Here is a 16,110-nt window from a genome sequence, read left to right as displayed (position 1 = left end):
AGTGAGAGAGAGAGAGGAGAGAGAGAGAGGAGAGAGAGAGGAGAGAGAGAGAAAAGAGGTGAGCAGATGACTGATTTGACTACAAAGGTGCTTATTCAGACTTGAACTAAAAACTAAGCAAAATGTTTTTTTTTTTCCTACCTCAGCAGCAGCAGGATTCAAAGCTTCATAGTTAGTCTTGTCCATACACTTTGCACTTATTTTATTCATATCATCTTCAACAGTAAGTGAAGAACTGGATTCAGTAGTAACAGTTGCTGCAGGTTGTGTAGGTACACTGTGCTCATCAATACTCTTTGGAGAAGATGATATTAAAGTTGTTTCAGCTTGTAAGTTTTTAACTGAATCTAATTTTGTATTTGTTTCATTTGATGAATTATTGCTTGAATTTTGCAGGACTTGAAATAAACACATTATATACATTATAATGCATTTCTTGTCAGGATTGTCTACATTAACATCTGTAATGAAAATATAGTAATATTAACACAATAATCACACATCACATATTTAGCTTCTATGGAGAAGGTAAACCGAAACATTTAAGTTGTTAACTTTTGCAGAAGAAATTACCAATATAGTGGGGCAACAGTAATCTAACTTAACTAATCTCTTTTAGCATAGGAAAATAATGTATACTCATTAATTAATAATGGAAATATAAGATTTTTTTCAATAATTCTCATTTCAAAACATAAGACGTATTGAATCAGGTCAGAATCAGTGTGAATGACAGATTTAATTAATTTGAGGAATAATTACAACTGTAAAGTAAAACAAAATTAGAACCCTATGACAGGTTCTAAATATAAAGGAATCAATTTCCTAATTTTGTTTCAAGGACAACTGACAACCTTGAACATGAATGTAGATTAAAGCAAACTAGGAGGTGGGGGACACTAGTAGCTATCTGAATGTTAAGTAACCTACTTTAAAATTCCTCAATTCAGACTAACATGAGAAAGAAATATATAAATATATATGCAAAATAAAGTTTTCCATTTCAAATAGAAATAACAATTATTTTTAATTTCTATTACTTTCTGCTTTTAAAAATACCAAAACATAATAATTATTATGAATAATTATCAATTTAAAATATTTTTTTTAAAATTAAATAAATTCACCAACCTTCAGGATCCAATAATGGATCAATATTCAAATGTTGGTGTGCAACATTGAAAGCATGTGACAGATTATAGTAATTGTCTTTATCCAAAAGATCATCATATGAAAATAACTCAGATCTAAGAATATAGATTTAAAATATAAACATACAATGCTGTTATAATACATATTTACAATTTAATTTATCTTTATTTTATCAATTTCAACAAAAGAAAAAGAGAGAGTTACATTCATTACATAGTGAATATGTAATATATTTTCAGTTCTATGTTTTACAAGACATGTCTAACAACCAACCATACACCATCAAATATTACTAACTCAACAGCCTGTCTCTATACTACTTGATTGAGATGACTGACAGACTGAGAAAGGAAGATGTCAAAAGAGAAAGATAGAAAGGACTGAAATAATTTGAGATAATTAATCTTTTTGATACCAAAATGAACAAGACAGCCCCTGGTTCTACAATACTAACTCCCTGTTTTAAAGTGATTTTAATTAAAATCTTCCATCAGAATTTCATGTTATTTTATGTTCCAAACACCAGCTTATGCCAGCAAGGAAAACGTATGGCAAACAAAGAGGAAGAGGACAACAGTGACAATGAACAATAGTGTATTTCAACAGAAATATTGTATAAAAAGGGTTAACCCTTGGAAGAATTTATGGCCAACTGATAATGTTGAAACATAAAAAGATAAATTTACCTTTAAATAAATGTTGAAATTTGGAGTTGATTCTGACTAAATATTCTCATATAAGGGTGAGTGGACAATGTAGTAGTTCAGTTAATAGTAATAGGGAGAATAAAACAACTTTGGATTAAATGAATGATGAGGATATCGAATATTTTTGTAAAAGAAACTTTACTAATTTTCAAACAGTATGATTGGATTAACATTATTATTATCTTCATTATTTCTTTTCTTGCATTATCTATGTCACTATTCAGCTCAGAGACACAACACTTTCCTCAACATCCGCTGTTCTGAGTATTGCTGCCAAATGTATACTTCCTATGAAGCTTGGTATTTTTAGCTTTTCATGCTAGTATATTGCTTTCATTGAGATGGTCCCAAGTGCACCAATCATGATAGGTATCACACTCACTTTTCAGGCTCTATGGATGTGCTTCACTTCCAATGCTAGATCTTGGTAATTTTTGACTTTCTCATTCTCTGTCTTCACAATATTCTGGTCTGCAACTATAGCTACTTTAACAAGTGTCTACTTTTCGGACTCCTTCCATGAGAGAGTAATATCTAGTTGGCTATGTTGCAGCTTCTTATCTCTGTTGATTAGCATATCCCATGTGAGTTTCACCTGATCATTCTCTGCTATTGGCAAAGGTTGGTGGTCGAATCACTTGTTAGGACATTCTAATAATATTATTATTGAGTAAGGCAGCGAGCTGGCAGAATTGTTAGCACGCCGGGCGAAATGCTTAGCCGTATTTCGTCTGCCACTACGTTCTGAGTTCAAATTCCGCCGAGGTCGACTTTGCCTTTCATCCTTTTGGGGTCGATAAATTAAGTACCAGTTACGCACTGGGGTCGATGTGATCGACTTAATCCCTTTGTCTGTCCTTGTTTGCCCCCTCTATGTTTAGCCCCTTGTTGGCAATAAAGAAATAAGAATTGTTAGCACACTGGGCAAAATGCTTAGCGGTATTTCATCTGCCGCTACATCCTGACTTCAAATTCCATGAAGGTCGACTTTGCCTTTCATCCTTTTGGGGGTCGATGAAATAAGTACCAGTTCTGCACTGGGGTTGATGTAATCAACTATCCCTCTTCTCTAAAAATTTTCAAGGTCTTTTGACTAGAGTAGAAATAATAATTATTATTGAGTGAGAGAGCAGTGCATGCCATCAAAGTGATGACACTGGGATAAAATATATGAAGCCCAGTATACCCATCATGACTGCCCGTCTGATAAGGGTACACCAGGCACATGCTTCATAACTATGTGTGTGCAACAAGGTGATCTCATATCAAGATAAACAGCACATGACCTTGCAGGTGGGGTTCAGTTAGAATTTTCTTCAGGTTGAGTAGCCCATTCCACTCAAAAGGTCCCTCAATAAGGGTTGTTTAAGGATGCTGAATGAAACACCCATGTTTCCAGAGGTAAATTATTCAAACTCCAAAGAATTCCTTTCAACACATGGCTATGATGCTCCCCTACTACTTCTGCTCATGATCAGAGATGCACATATCATCAACCACTAAGGGACATGCTCAAGTGGTTATGGTCAAACAATTGACAAGCAAATCTGTGGTTTTGAGCAGAATACTTGCTGTAGCTCATCTTTTATACCAAGAAAAAACAATGTACATGATAACACTTCCAGTCAGTTAAGATCAGAAGCCAAGAGAGCCCCTGTCTGGTACTGCATCAGGAAATTTATTATTCTTAGCATTATCATTATTATTATCATTATATAAGTAGTATAGTAGCAGTAGTAGTAAAGCAGTGAGCTGGTAGAACTGTTAGCATGCTGGACAAAATATTTAGCGGCATTACATGTTTTTATGTTCTAAGTTCAAATTCCCCTGAGCTCAACTTTGCCTTTCATCCTTTTGGGGTTGATGTAATCAACTAGCCCCATCAACCCAAATTTCAGGCCTTGTGCCTATAGTGGAAAGGATTACTACTACTACTACTACTACTACTACTACTACTACAGTGATGAGCTGGCAGAATCATTAACATGCCAGGCAAAATGCTTAGCAGCATTTCATCTGTCTTTACATTTTGAGTTCAAATTCTGCTGAGATCAACTTCGCCTTTCATCCTTTCAGAGTCAACAAATTAAATACCTGTTAAACGCTGAGGTCAATGTAATTGACTAGTCCTCTCCTGCAAAATTTCAGGCCTTGTGCTTCCAGCAGAAAGGATTATTATTATTATTATTATTATTAGTCAGAAGCTTTTTTTCTTTCTATTTTTTAGAAAGCAACATGCAAGCGATTCACTCAGCTTAAAACCTCATCAACACAACTGGATGTTGTTTCTCCCAGACATCAATAGAAACGAACTAAGCCTAGTTATACTCAACCTACACTAGACTACTCACAGAACCAATAAATCTCTTTAATCCATTGATACCTACACCTCATGAACTCAACCACACACTGGTGGCTTTGTTCATACTGTAAAGCTCTCCTGACACTAAGCATACCTTTGCAACTAGATACACATTCCTTATAGGCTCACAGAGGCAACCAAGCAATGAGCAGGAGCCTCAAGATTTGCACACTGGGGTGAGAAATAAACAACAGAACAAATACAAAAGAATAAGCATCCTGCCCATTTTAGATTCTCTCAACTAACCACTTGAAAGGAACACTTCTGAGAAAAACAGAAAACCTCTAATCTCTATTTTTAAAATAAATATATTTCCATTAAATCTGCACTTGGGTTTTCCACAGTTCAACACAATCTCATATTGTGTTTCATCCCACTGATGCATTCTTTCTTGTTGGTTAAACAGTCAGCTAGTTTTGAATGTTCTCAAAGATTCACTTCCTGAACAGGTTGCTGTCATTTATTGCTATGGTATATTTTACATAAAAATAAAATTTGAGGAATAAGAAAGTTAGATAATGTAGATAACTGTAAATTGCGCGTGCGTGTGTGTGTGTGTGTTTCTTTAAATGATTTCAGTCATTTTGGTCTGCATTTCAATTTGAAACAAAAAGCTAGAAATATGAAACCTAATCAATATTGATTTTATTCTAATTGCTATAGATAATTGCTGGAGTGGAACCTTGTAACAAACATTTAGTCATTAACTAAATTAAAAGAAGTTTGACTTACCGGTGTTTATGTATTAATGCATTAAATGCTAAACCATCCTTCCAGCTTGTTGTAAAGTTTTTTAATTCAACTTTATCATAGCTGAAAAACAAAATTAATATATATTAGATTATTAGTTAACAACTAATGTCACCTGAAAAAATAATATCCTTGATTTACTCGTCACTTATTACTCACACTTTCAATTAAACATTGCATTTATTTCACTATTCATATATTCAATTAGTTTCTTTGACATCAATCTGTAATTATTGAGTGTTCAATCAAAGGGTATTTTTCTTTTAATAACCATTTATTTTTCAAGAATAAAACTATATGCAGTTCATTCATTTTGCATCCATTTTTCCATGCTTGCATGTGTTTGATGAATATGCTATTTGACACATTGTTTTACAACCCAGATGTCTCTTTGATGCTAATCCTTACCTGTATTCCAAGTAAAGGGTCACTTATTTCACATGGCTTAAGAGGAACAAAGTGCCTGGATGATTTATTGACAGGAGAACCTGATCACCACACATTCATACAAACAATTGCATATGTAAATAAAAATACAGACACATGCATACATATATATTATATACAACAGTCTTCTTTCAGTTTCCATCAACCAAATCCACTCACAAGGATTTGGTCAGCCCAAGGTTATAATAGAAGACACTTGCCAAGGGTGCTGTGTTGTGGAACTGAATGCAAAACCAACCACAAAGTTAGGAAGTGAAATTCTCAACCACACAGTCATGCTTGATATTCTATTTCATTAGCTGAGATTGAAACAAAATAGTTAACAAACATAATTGTGCTGATTAATCAAATAAATTTTAATGACAATTTTATAGTAATTTGTAAATGTCTCTAATGATGCTGTTGAAGACATATAGTCCAAGAGAATAACTCCAATCAATACACTAGTTATTCCAAGCGAAAAGAAACTGTACATCTAATTTTTTTTTTAATTTTTTTTTTTTTTTTCATAACATTTTAACACTCATGAGGCTAATTTGAAAGTAAACAAGGAAAAAAATCTACTCTGGTGATTTAAAAGCTTTACAATATTCTATCTTAAAATTATTTCAACACATACACTGCATACTTTTATTTACTTTTTGAATATCACCTGAAATCTTAAAAGAATCACATTCTAGGCATTGTGAAGTCAAAAATGTTATTTAAAATGGATTTAAGATATTAGTTTAAACTGATATGTTGATTATATTTCAACATGTAACCTTTAATAACATTAACACTGGTAGGACAGACAAGTTTTTGTTGATTACTGATACTAGGTTTACTCCAAGATTCAGAATAAAAATAGTATACCTAATGTCTAGAGCAGTGGTTCTTAGCCTAAACAGTAGCATGTACCCTTACTCCTTTAGTGGTGTTGTGAGCTTACAAAGGGAGTGCTATGACATGTACTAAATATTTAGAAGGGTTTTCTAAGAAACATGATATTTAAAGTAAATACATTTTTCATATTTTAAACAAATTTTCAAAAAAACCTGTTTGGATTAAAATATTAATAGAACAGTATATCATCAGTAAACAGAAACTTGATAGAAGATACATCAAGGTCCAATATAATTTCATTACATAAATCCTTGCCTTATTTAATAAATTTCATGATTGAAAAAAAAATTAACATGAGAGGCATTAATCCATACATATCTACAAAGAGGCACATGCTGCATAAGGAAAGCAAATATTCATAATAAACTACAACAAAATTAGCTTCAGTTTGATTTTTCTTTCTTTTTTAAAAACAGGCTGAGAGGTCATTTGTAAGATGCTATCTTGCAAAAGAAGGTACTAAATTACAAAAGGTGAAGAACCATCAACCTTTAACATAACCATTTTGCTTCACTAAGTATTATTAGAATAAATTCCACATACAATATTCATATTTAAAAAATAACTATATCATAACAGTAATACTTAATAATTTAATCATTAAGAATGCATTAATTAACTCCATCACTTGTTGAATATACATTAATACAAAATAAGTAAATATACTAAATGGCTGAACAAAATAGTTTCTATTGTATAGAATCATGTAGTTTTAAAGAGCTTCGAAAAGCAGAGTAATAGCCAAGTAATTTAACTATAATGTAACAATAGCAAAATACTGTACCTTATAAAGAAAATCGTGGAACACCGACTTCTTTTTTTAAGCTTTTGCTTTTTTTTTCAAGTTTTTGATTTTTAAGATTTTAAGTTTTCGTTTTTTTTTATTTTTAAATTTTCATTTTTTAAAGGCTTACAGAGAATTTGGAGCTTAATATAAAATTTGTTGAGATGCCAACTCAACATGCATATAAATAAGAAAAGAAAGGATAATAAAAAGCTGAATATTTTAGAATTTATTACATAAATTTATGATTTCAAAGAAAAGCAAAATATTTTTCTATGGTGTTACCCTGAATAGTTCTCTCAAACATTGTAAAATAAAAGTTGGTTTGGATATGTGAAAATGATGTGTGATCAGGTGAATATATATTTTCTTGTTAATTAATATCCACAAGGAAGACACTCTGGTAGTAGCCTATTCATTAATAAATAAGAGTTGGTAAAACAGGAATGTTCAATGTGGAGGAGTTAAAAAACAAGTCTCTCTTTCTAACAGTTATTATTATGATGTAATTTGTTACTAAGACTGGACTTCATGGAATATGTTAATTGCTGTTATAACAGCAATAAATTTTATTCATCTGTTTATGTAATCATTGATCTCTAAATATTTCTTTACTTTAACTAACCACAAAGTTTCAAGTGGATTTGCTTTTCAGTTCCTCAAGCCTAAGAAGTGATATTCACTTAATTTATACATGCCATCTAAATAACAAATTAGTAGCTTCATTTATGATTTACAAATTACATCAATTAAATTAGTTATATAATATTAATTAAAAAGTGAACATAGGATACATATTTGTATTTTAAAAGTAAGTGGCTTCAAGCTCAAATGACAGAATGGAGATGAGTGAATCCATGTTTTAATTAAAAAATCTGTGCCATGGGTCTGCAGAAGCAGAGCAAATTGGAAGTTACCCGAAACAACCATCAGAACTACTGTAACCAAATAGATAAATAGTATAGTTAAATAATTAGCTTTAAAAAAGGTATAATGTTATGTAAATGTTTAAATTTGTACAATTATCCATCTCCAAAACTGCTTTATTTCACACCCTTTAATGGATATATATCACTTACTTTTGTGAATGAAACTAACAATTATAAAATGTTTTCAGTCTTAATGAAAATCTTCTGCTACAAAATATCAATTCTTTATGCTACCCTTGATATTACCAAAACTTATATATGAATCTTTATGATAAAAATTTTAAGGAAAGAAGTATAAAAAGATTTAATATTTTTCTGAATTTCAACAAGTAATGTTTCATATAATGAAACGGACACATAGCTATTCACAAATATTATGTAAATATTACAACAGATAACGTCTTTAGATAGAGTTACCAAATATTATTTTACTTTAAAGAGAGAAATGAAGACTATACAGACAGGTTATGTCATTTTTAACACATTAAGGTCACATGCCAAATACATACTCTTTAGTGATTTCTTTACACCATTCTAATAACATTTGTTCCAAGTTTGATTGTTGCAGTTCTCCCATGGCATCTTTCATTACATCTTTGACCTATAAATTTAAAGACAGTTTGTGATTACATGATTTTAGCATCTGTACACTATAGTATTACAACTAAAACTATCACTTACATTTAACAGTATTCTTTGTAACATATTTTCACATATATTAGCAAACAAAACTTTACTAAAAGTAGATTTTTACAAATCCATCCATTTCTTTAACATATTCTGGACATCATCATTTTACACAGAAAATGAAATCCAATAATTATAATAATATGCATATGTAAGGAATAACTAAGACATTAGCAGTTGAGTAGCAGAATTAATTATATGGCCCTTCTACATAATTTCAAAATTGCTAAATATGATTTTCACATAAGATGGCTAATAAAACCTGTTTAGTTATTAAATAAGTTTTATATTCTCTCTCTCTCTCTCTTCAAAGAGAGAGGTTATATTTAGAAATGGAAAATAATTTAGGTGCAAAAGATACTGCGCATTTGCTTTTCATTTTCTTTTATATTTCTAAAATAAATTTTCACAAGAAAAATGTTATAACTTTGAAGACAGTATTTTAATTATCATTTAAGTAGAGTTTCAAATGTCAACAAGCACCTAAAAATACACTTTATGAAGATAGTTAAATCCTTTCTGGTTACAGCTATCAAGAAAATCTAGGTGCAGAAATCTTTCTAACTTTATTGCAATTATAGCAGATATATTCAAAAATTAGCCAAACTATCCTTCATTTAGTGATAGGTAAACACTGGGTAATTAATAGTACTAACAAGTTTATGTAATTATGCTTTGCTACTTTCAATTGACTGACATATTTTAAGCCAAAGCCAAAAATATCTGAATTATCGCTATTGTATTTCATTAGCATCTCTCCTATTTACCAACATAATAATTTACCTTGAAAATGCTATTAAAGTTAACCTCAATGACACACCTTTAGATAAATTTACATACTTGACACTACCTAGATGTAACTTATATTTTTTAATTACACACTTTATTAATACACAGTTGCCTAACACTTTATTTTCTTGTTTTGCACTAATGCATTTTGGGGAACAAATATTTGGATTTTGCTTGATTAATAAATTAATAGAAAACCAAGTCTCTTTTGATGCAGTGAGGCAATACAAGAATGCCTTATAAACAAGGAAAATAAGAAATCCTAACATATATAAAGAATGAAATTTCTTGAAATTGGGAGCCAAAAGTGAAGAGAGGACGAAGTTCTCTCTCCTCAAAATAACACTTGTGTTTTTGCTGTAATTCCTTTTAAATGAGTTTAGACTGCCATTTCTCAACAAAGAGATGAGATGATGCATAACAAGACTCAAATAAAAGTTGTAAGAAGGAGGATAATAAGGAGCTAAACAGGTCATCAGTATCATAATGTATCTAATTAAAAAAGATGCTGGGAGAGAAAAGAGATGGTTATGGATGAGAAGAAAAATGAATTGATTTATAATGAGAAATACCAATATACGAAGATAACGTCTAAAAAAATCAGAAAAATCTCTGAACTAAGATTTAGGTATAATGCATAAAAAGAGAATTAATCCAGATATAACTAGATTTAGACAATACACTGCAAGCTTTTGCAGCCTTTCAGAAGCAACATGTTTAATAATGAAAACTATATGAGAATTGTGTAAGTTAACTATAATCATTGCTTCACAAATTTCCTATTAATTACCCCTATAAAGTCTTATTTTTCAGTTATGCATAAAACACATATTAGTCACACAATTTTTCATTTGGATATTACATCTGATTCTAAGGTGTTGAACTAGCAGAATCATTAGCACACCAGGCAAAATGCTTAAAGACATTTTGTCAATCTTTATGCTCCGAGTTCAAATTCCACCAAGATCCACTTTGCCTTTGATCCTTTCAGGTCAATAAAATAAGAACCAATTGAGCACTTGGGTTGATGTAATTGACTTACCCCAACCTCCAAAATTGCTGGCCTTGTGCCAAAATTTGAAACCAATGTTATATTTGATCCTGTATATTTAACCTTTAGGTATTTCATTGATTTTAGTTTGAACTTATGTCAGTAGTCTCAAGCTTCAAACATCCATTTAACTCATCTATTGTAGGAGCCATTCTGTTTTCATTAAATTTTAAAAATGAGTAATAGTTACAAACTACTTAATCTGTAATTAACTGAATAAAAATTATAAACTTGCATGTAAAATGTAAAGCAATAGAAAGAAATGACAAATATTGTATAATGAATACAGACCATTTAAAATGTTACAAGTTAATTATTGCAAAAAGAAATATGATCATAAACATAAAACACATCTAATAAAAACAACTCTAGATACAATTTTAAACTTACAGACCTAAAATGATATATAGCTTCTGACATAAATAAACTTTAAGAGAGGAAATTAAAATTTAAAAAAAATTCTTTTGCAAGAAAATAAAGATACTAAAGCAATTACAACTCAAGAAAACATCTAAGAATTAGTAGAGAAGTAGTTACCTGCCAATGAACAATAATGCTCCATACCAAACCCAGAATCAATTTACAGTTGCCATCCACAATATCATTACTACTAATATTTACAAGTTTTATCTGGAAATAATAAAATAAAACAAAACAAAGTTATGGCTTACTGTTATGAATATATTAGACACATATCAGTAGTAAAAGGGAAATGAAAATATGTCTCCATACATATTAATTCTAAGCAATCTCATATTCCATGGGCAATTTTGACCACACATAGATTCCATCACAGCATTTTTCTCCTAGCATTTCCAATACATGTCAGGTTATTTTCTCAATATGCACTCAATAAATTATTATTACATACCCAATAGATGGTAAAATTTGAACCCAAATCAATCGTTCTCACTTATAGCCATGTTTCATATAACTTGCTTTTCATATACATAGAAACAATTTCTTATTGCATTTGAACAGCCATATGCTACATATATAGCTGATCGAACTTTTAAGAACATATAGGTTAAATACTCTACATAGGCTTTCATGAAATGTCCAGTTAGTCAATTGGTCAAATAAGCATTCATGTCACTGCTATGTAATATTTGAGCACATTTTTTAAACTTGTGGACTTAAATATGCCTCTTATTCTAAGCTGTCCAAAGCATATTGAAGATGTGGCAACACAATTATTTCATCAGATGGCTTAGTGATTTTGAAAGCCCTTACTTAAGAGAGATAGCAGTTATCAGAACTTTTTTGCCATTCACATTTTACCCACTTGACTTTCATAAAGTCCCTCACCAAACTGGCAGAATTTATTAACACCCCATGTGAGCAGCCCATAGTTTTAAACTTAATAACAGTTGAATGTCAGTACATCAAGATTCTAAATGCATTAGAATAGCAAATAGCAGGAAGATCATTTTACTTAAAATTACAACTGAACTATCTTAAGTTTAGATTGTAGAAAAGAATGGTACAATTTTCCAAAATAAATGTATCAGTATCCATTCCATTCCATTCCATTCCATTCCATCCCAGTATATGCTGCATATAGGCAACTAGCCAGAGATGGATAATGTGAACACAGTCGAGGATGAATATAATCAAGATTATGTGTCTATGTGTATGTTCCATATTAATATCAATTAACAATGTCTAAATGCTAGCAATACAAGTTATAAAACAATAGGCTTTCATTGTAAGATCATAAAAAATGGAAATTCACACATTAAAGAAGAGAAATAATGTAAAATTGGAGAATTAAAGTTGTTAGAAATATTTAATTATGTCAACATCTGGAAAATGCATAGCTAAATATAATTACTTACATTATAATTTTTTTCAAGAATATATAAGGCACGATTAACATTATTGATGTGATGAACCCGCAAACAGCCTCTTTCTCTTTTCTGTTAAAAAAAAAAAAAAATCATTCATGTTACCTTTCTAAAGAAAAAAGGGCACATTTTAATTTATTTTATTTGCTTAATAAAAAAAAATGTTTCAAGTGAAAACAATCCTGGTGGGATTTAAGAACAACCTTGAGCCAGTAAAAGTCAGTTTTGTGTAGGAGTGCTACGTTCTCAAAGAAAGGCAAGAATAAGTAACTAAATTGGGTTAAAGCAATTTAATAGAAAAATGGGATTTAAGAGAGAAGTTTTGCAATATTAACTTAGAAATTCTAATTTAGTTTCAGGTCCTTCATATTTTCAAGAAGATACTTTTAAAAAGTGATGAAATTATAATTAAAATAATTTAGCTAAATTTATTTATGAAAGACGCTTTATATAAAATTTCACAAATTGATGTTATTCTGTAAAATTAAACGTTTACTTATCAAAGATAATTTCAGGATACATTAAAACTGGCATTGAATAGAATGCCTAGTGGCATTCTATTCCAAATCATTGTGGCCTGTGTTCAAATCCTGCTGAGGTGAAGTTAACTTTTATTCATTCATTCAAGTTAACAAAAAAATTGCACTTGCAAACTGTCGATTGGTAGGACTGTTACAAATCAGACATAATACTTTGTCGTATCTCTCTGGGCCCTTGTGTTCTGAGAGCAATACTTGAAATGACTGATGCCAAGCTGTATCAGCTCTAAAGCAGCAGCCTTTTCTTTTGGACAGTGCTGGTAACACGTAGGAGACTTGCACACATAGCCAACTGCCAGTCTTTCATGAAAAACCTTGTCCAGGCCGGTACATACACATAATCAAACTTAACCAACAGAGCCTACCCAATCCATTCACCCATAATATAGTTCACAGAAAATTAGTAACACACACACAGAAAATAAAACAAAACATGACAAATTGTTGTTTATAAGATATTTACTTACACCATCATGGAGGCGCAATGGCCCAGTGGTTAGGGCAGCGGACTCGAGGTCATAGGAGCGAGGTTTCGATTCCCAGACCAGGCGTTGTGAGTGTTTATTGAGTGAAAACACCTAAAAGCTCCACGAGGCTCTGGCAGGGGATGGTGGCGAACCCTGCTGTACTCTTTCACCACAATTTTCTCTCACTCTTACTTCCTGTTTCTGTTGTGCCTGTAATTTAATGGGTCAGCCTTGTCACACTGTGTCATGCTGAATATCCCTGAGAACTACTTTAAGGGTACACGTGTCTGTGGAGTGCTCAGCCACTTGCACGTTAATTTCATGAGCAGGCTGTTTCGTTGATCGGATCAACAGGAACCCTCGACGTTGTAAGCGGCGGAGTGCCAACAACAACAACAACTTACACCATCATACATATGTTTCATTAACATTTTATATGATGACGTCACTTGTTCTATATGTGTACCTTAAAAGACATCAATCATCACAACACACACTTTCACTCACTCAATCTCTCACACACGTGCACGCATGCACACACACGTCCATACATCTTCCACTTTCTTTATCTCTGTCCTTTTCGCTTTCTCTTCTTTCAATTCCTGCTCTCTTCAAATGAGTTTTTACAGAATGAGCGGGAGAAACACAAAATAAGAAAAAGACAGAGACAAGAGAAAGAAACAGAGACAGAAAACAAGTTTCTATAGAAGATGAAAGACAAAGATAGCGGATGACAGAGAAACTCTGAAGTTTCATACTTTATACTGAGAGAGAGAGAGAGAGAGAGAGAGAGAGAGAGAAAGAGTATGTGTGCGTATGCGTGTTTGTTCCTTATGCATTCCAAAATTAGGTTGCCCATTTTGACATGTGGGGTATCAAAATATTCAGTAATTTTTGGGCTACCAAATAAACTATATTTTCATTTACACATATTCTATGTTATCTCAACAACCAGCTATAGTCTATTTGAAAGACACTGCTCTACAACGACCAGGTTTCATTAGAAAGTGAAAATAGTTTCATAATTTCAATCTCAATCAAAATTACAAAGTGTTGCATTACGAGAGTGACGATGTTTCAATAATGAAAGTAATGTTTTGCCAAATTAGTCACATCTGTACTATAATAAAGAAAGCTGCTTATCATCTATAATGTGATAAGGCTATAATATTGTTTCACTTTCATTCTTTCACTTTTAATTCTAATGTGATAGCATTAAGATCGTCTAATTTCTATTATATTTGAAATAAATGAATAATTTACACCCTAATGTGAACAACATTATGCATCAGCAACTTTCCATCTTTATGGCCACCACAGCAGAATGGTGCGTCAGTGTGTGTCAGAGTATGAAGAGAGAAGCAAGATGAGATTTTCTCAAGATCAGCAAAGACATGCTGCAGCATGTCAGACAGAGTTTCAAGAGAGAAGGAAGAGGAGACTTTCCCAAGATCAGCAAAGGTATGCTGCAGTACTTAATGCTGGATCATTAAATTAATGTTTTAATGATTAGACAGAGGTCCAATAGAATAGCTCTCAGAAACAGATTATGTACAAATTCGTTCTTCACAACTCCTGAAGCTGTTTTCAGATATGTTCCATCCCATTCTTATAAAAATGATTTGTTTCTGCAGAGGTTTCAAATTTTCAAATGAAACAAATGGTATGTGCTGCTCAGGTGGTCAGGTAACATTGCCAGCACGACCAGCTCCTTCTCAACCTCTTATGGATCTTCTAGAAGGCAGTTCCATCCAGTCAAAGGATTTCCTGAACAATACAACTCTGCATTTCAAATGACATCGTTTACTGCATCTATGAAGATGGTTAAACATGAATTTATGCCGACATCAAAGTTCAAAGGCAAGTCTATCACCTCATTGGTTCCCTGTTACCCACAAATGAACAGCCACAGTCCCTCCAAATTTACTTTATGAGTTATGTAGGAAAACAAACCTGAAGGAGGTGTCAAAATTTCAGATGATGGGTCGTGTTAGATGCAGTGCCAACTGCTTCAAAAGAGAGTATATCCACTGACAGCTTTGCGGTGCATTAAAAAATCACATAAACCCCACCCACAATTTTTCATGACAGGTTATATATACATATATGTATACATATATACATACATATATATATATGTATATACACACATACATATATATATACTCATACGTATATATATACAGAGAGCTTTTACCTCTGTTGGTGACAAGGGGCCTCTAACTCAGAGTAAAAGGCAGACTGTATGACGCATGTGTACGAACAGCCATGCTTCATGGCAGTGAAACATGGGCTGTAACTACTGAGGACATGCGTAGGCTCACAAGGAATGAAGCCAGTATGCTTCGATGGATGTGTAATGTCAGTGTGCATACTAGACAGAGTGTAAGTACCTTGAGAGAAAAGTTGAACCTAAGAAGCATCAGCTGTGGTGTGCAAGAGTGACGATTGCGCTGGTATGGCCATGTGGCGAGAATGGATGAGGATAGCTGTGTGAAAAAGTGCCACACCCTAGCAGTTGAGGGAACCTGTGGAAGAGGTAGGCCCAGGAAGACCTGGGATGAGGTGGTGAGGCACAACCTTCGAACATTGGGCCTCACCGAGGCAATGACTTCTGACCAAGACCTTTGGAAATATGCTGTGCGTGAGAAGACCCGGCAAGCCAAGTGAGACCTAAATCCAAAGCCTCTGCCAGGATGCATACCTTCCTACAT

General features: G+C 32.4%; 1 protein-coding gene across 4 annotated transcripts in view; it reads right to left on the bottom strand.

Annotated features, from left to right (window-relative positions):
• LOC106873450 (dystrophin) overlaps positions 1 to 16,110 on the bottom strand; it is a 562,674-nt gene that overhangs the window by 543,523 nt on the left and 3,041 nt on the right. For all 4 annotated transcript variants that reach the window (XM_014920808.2, XM_052976364.1, XM_052976366.1 and 1 more), the window contains exons 2-7: positions 12,382 to 12,462; positions 11,081 to 11,173; positions 8,526 to 8,617; positions 4,954 to 5,034; positions 1,132 to 1,247; positions 142 to 461 (exon numbers count right to left, since the gene is read on the bottom strand). In XM_014920808.2, coding sequence (XP_014776294.2) covers positions 142 to 461; positions 1,132 to 1,247; positions 4,954 to 5,034; positions 8,526 to 8,617; positions 11,081 to 11,173; positions 12,382 to 12,462 — 783 coding nt within the window. The remainder of the gene's footprint in view (positions 1 to 141; positions 462 to 1,131; positions 1,248 to 4,953; positions 5,035 to 8,525; positions 8,618 to 11,080; positions 11,174 to 12,381; positions 12,463 to 16,110) is intronic.

Source organism: Octopus bimaculoides, chromosome 2 (assembly GCF_001194135.2).
Source record: "Octopus bimaculoides isolate UCB-OBI-ISO-001 chromosome 2, ASM119413v2, whole genome shotgun sequence".
Lineage (NCBI taxonomy): Eukaryota > Metazoa > Mollusca > Cephalopoda > Octopoda > Octopodidae > Octopus > Octopus bimaculoides.
Note: the sequence above shows the minus strand (reverse complement) of the source record. Positions and strands in the feature narration are given on the sequence as shown.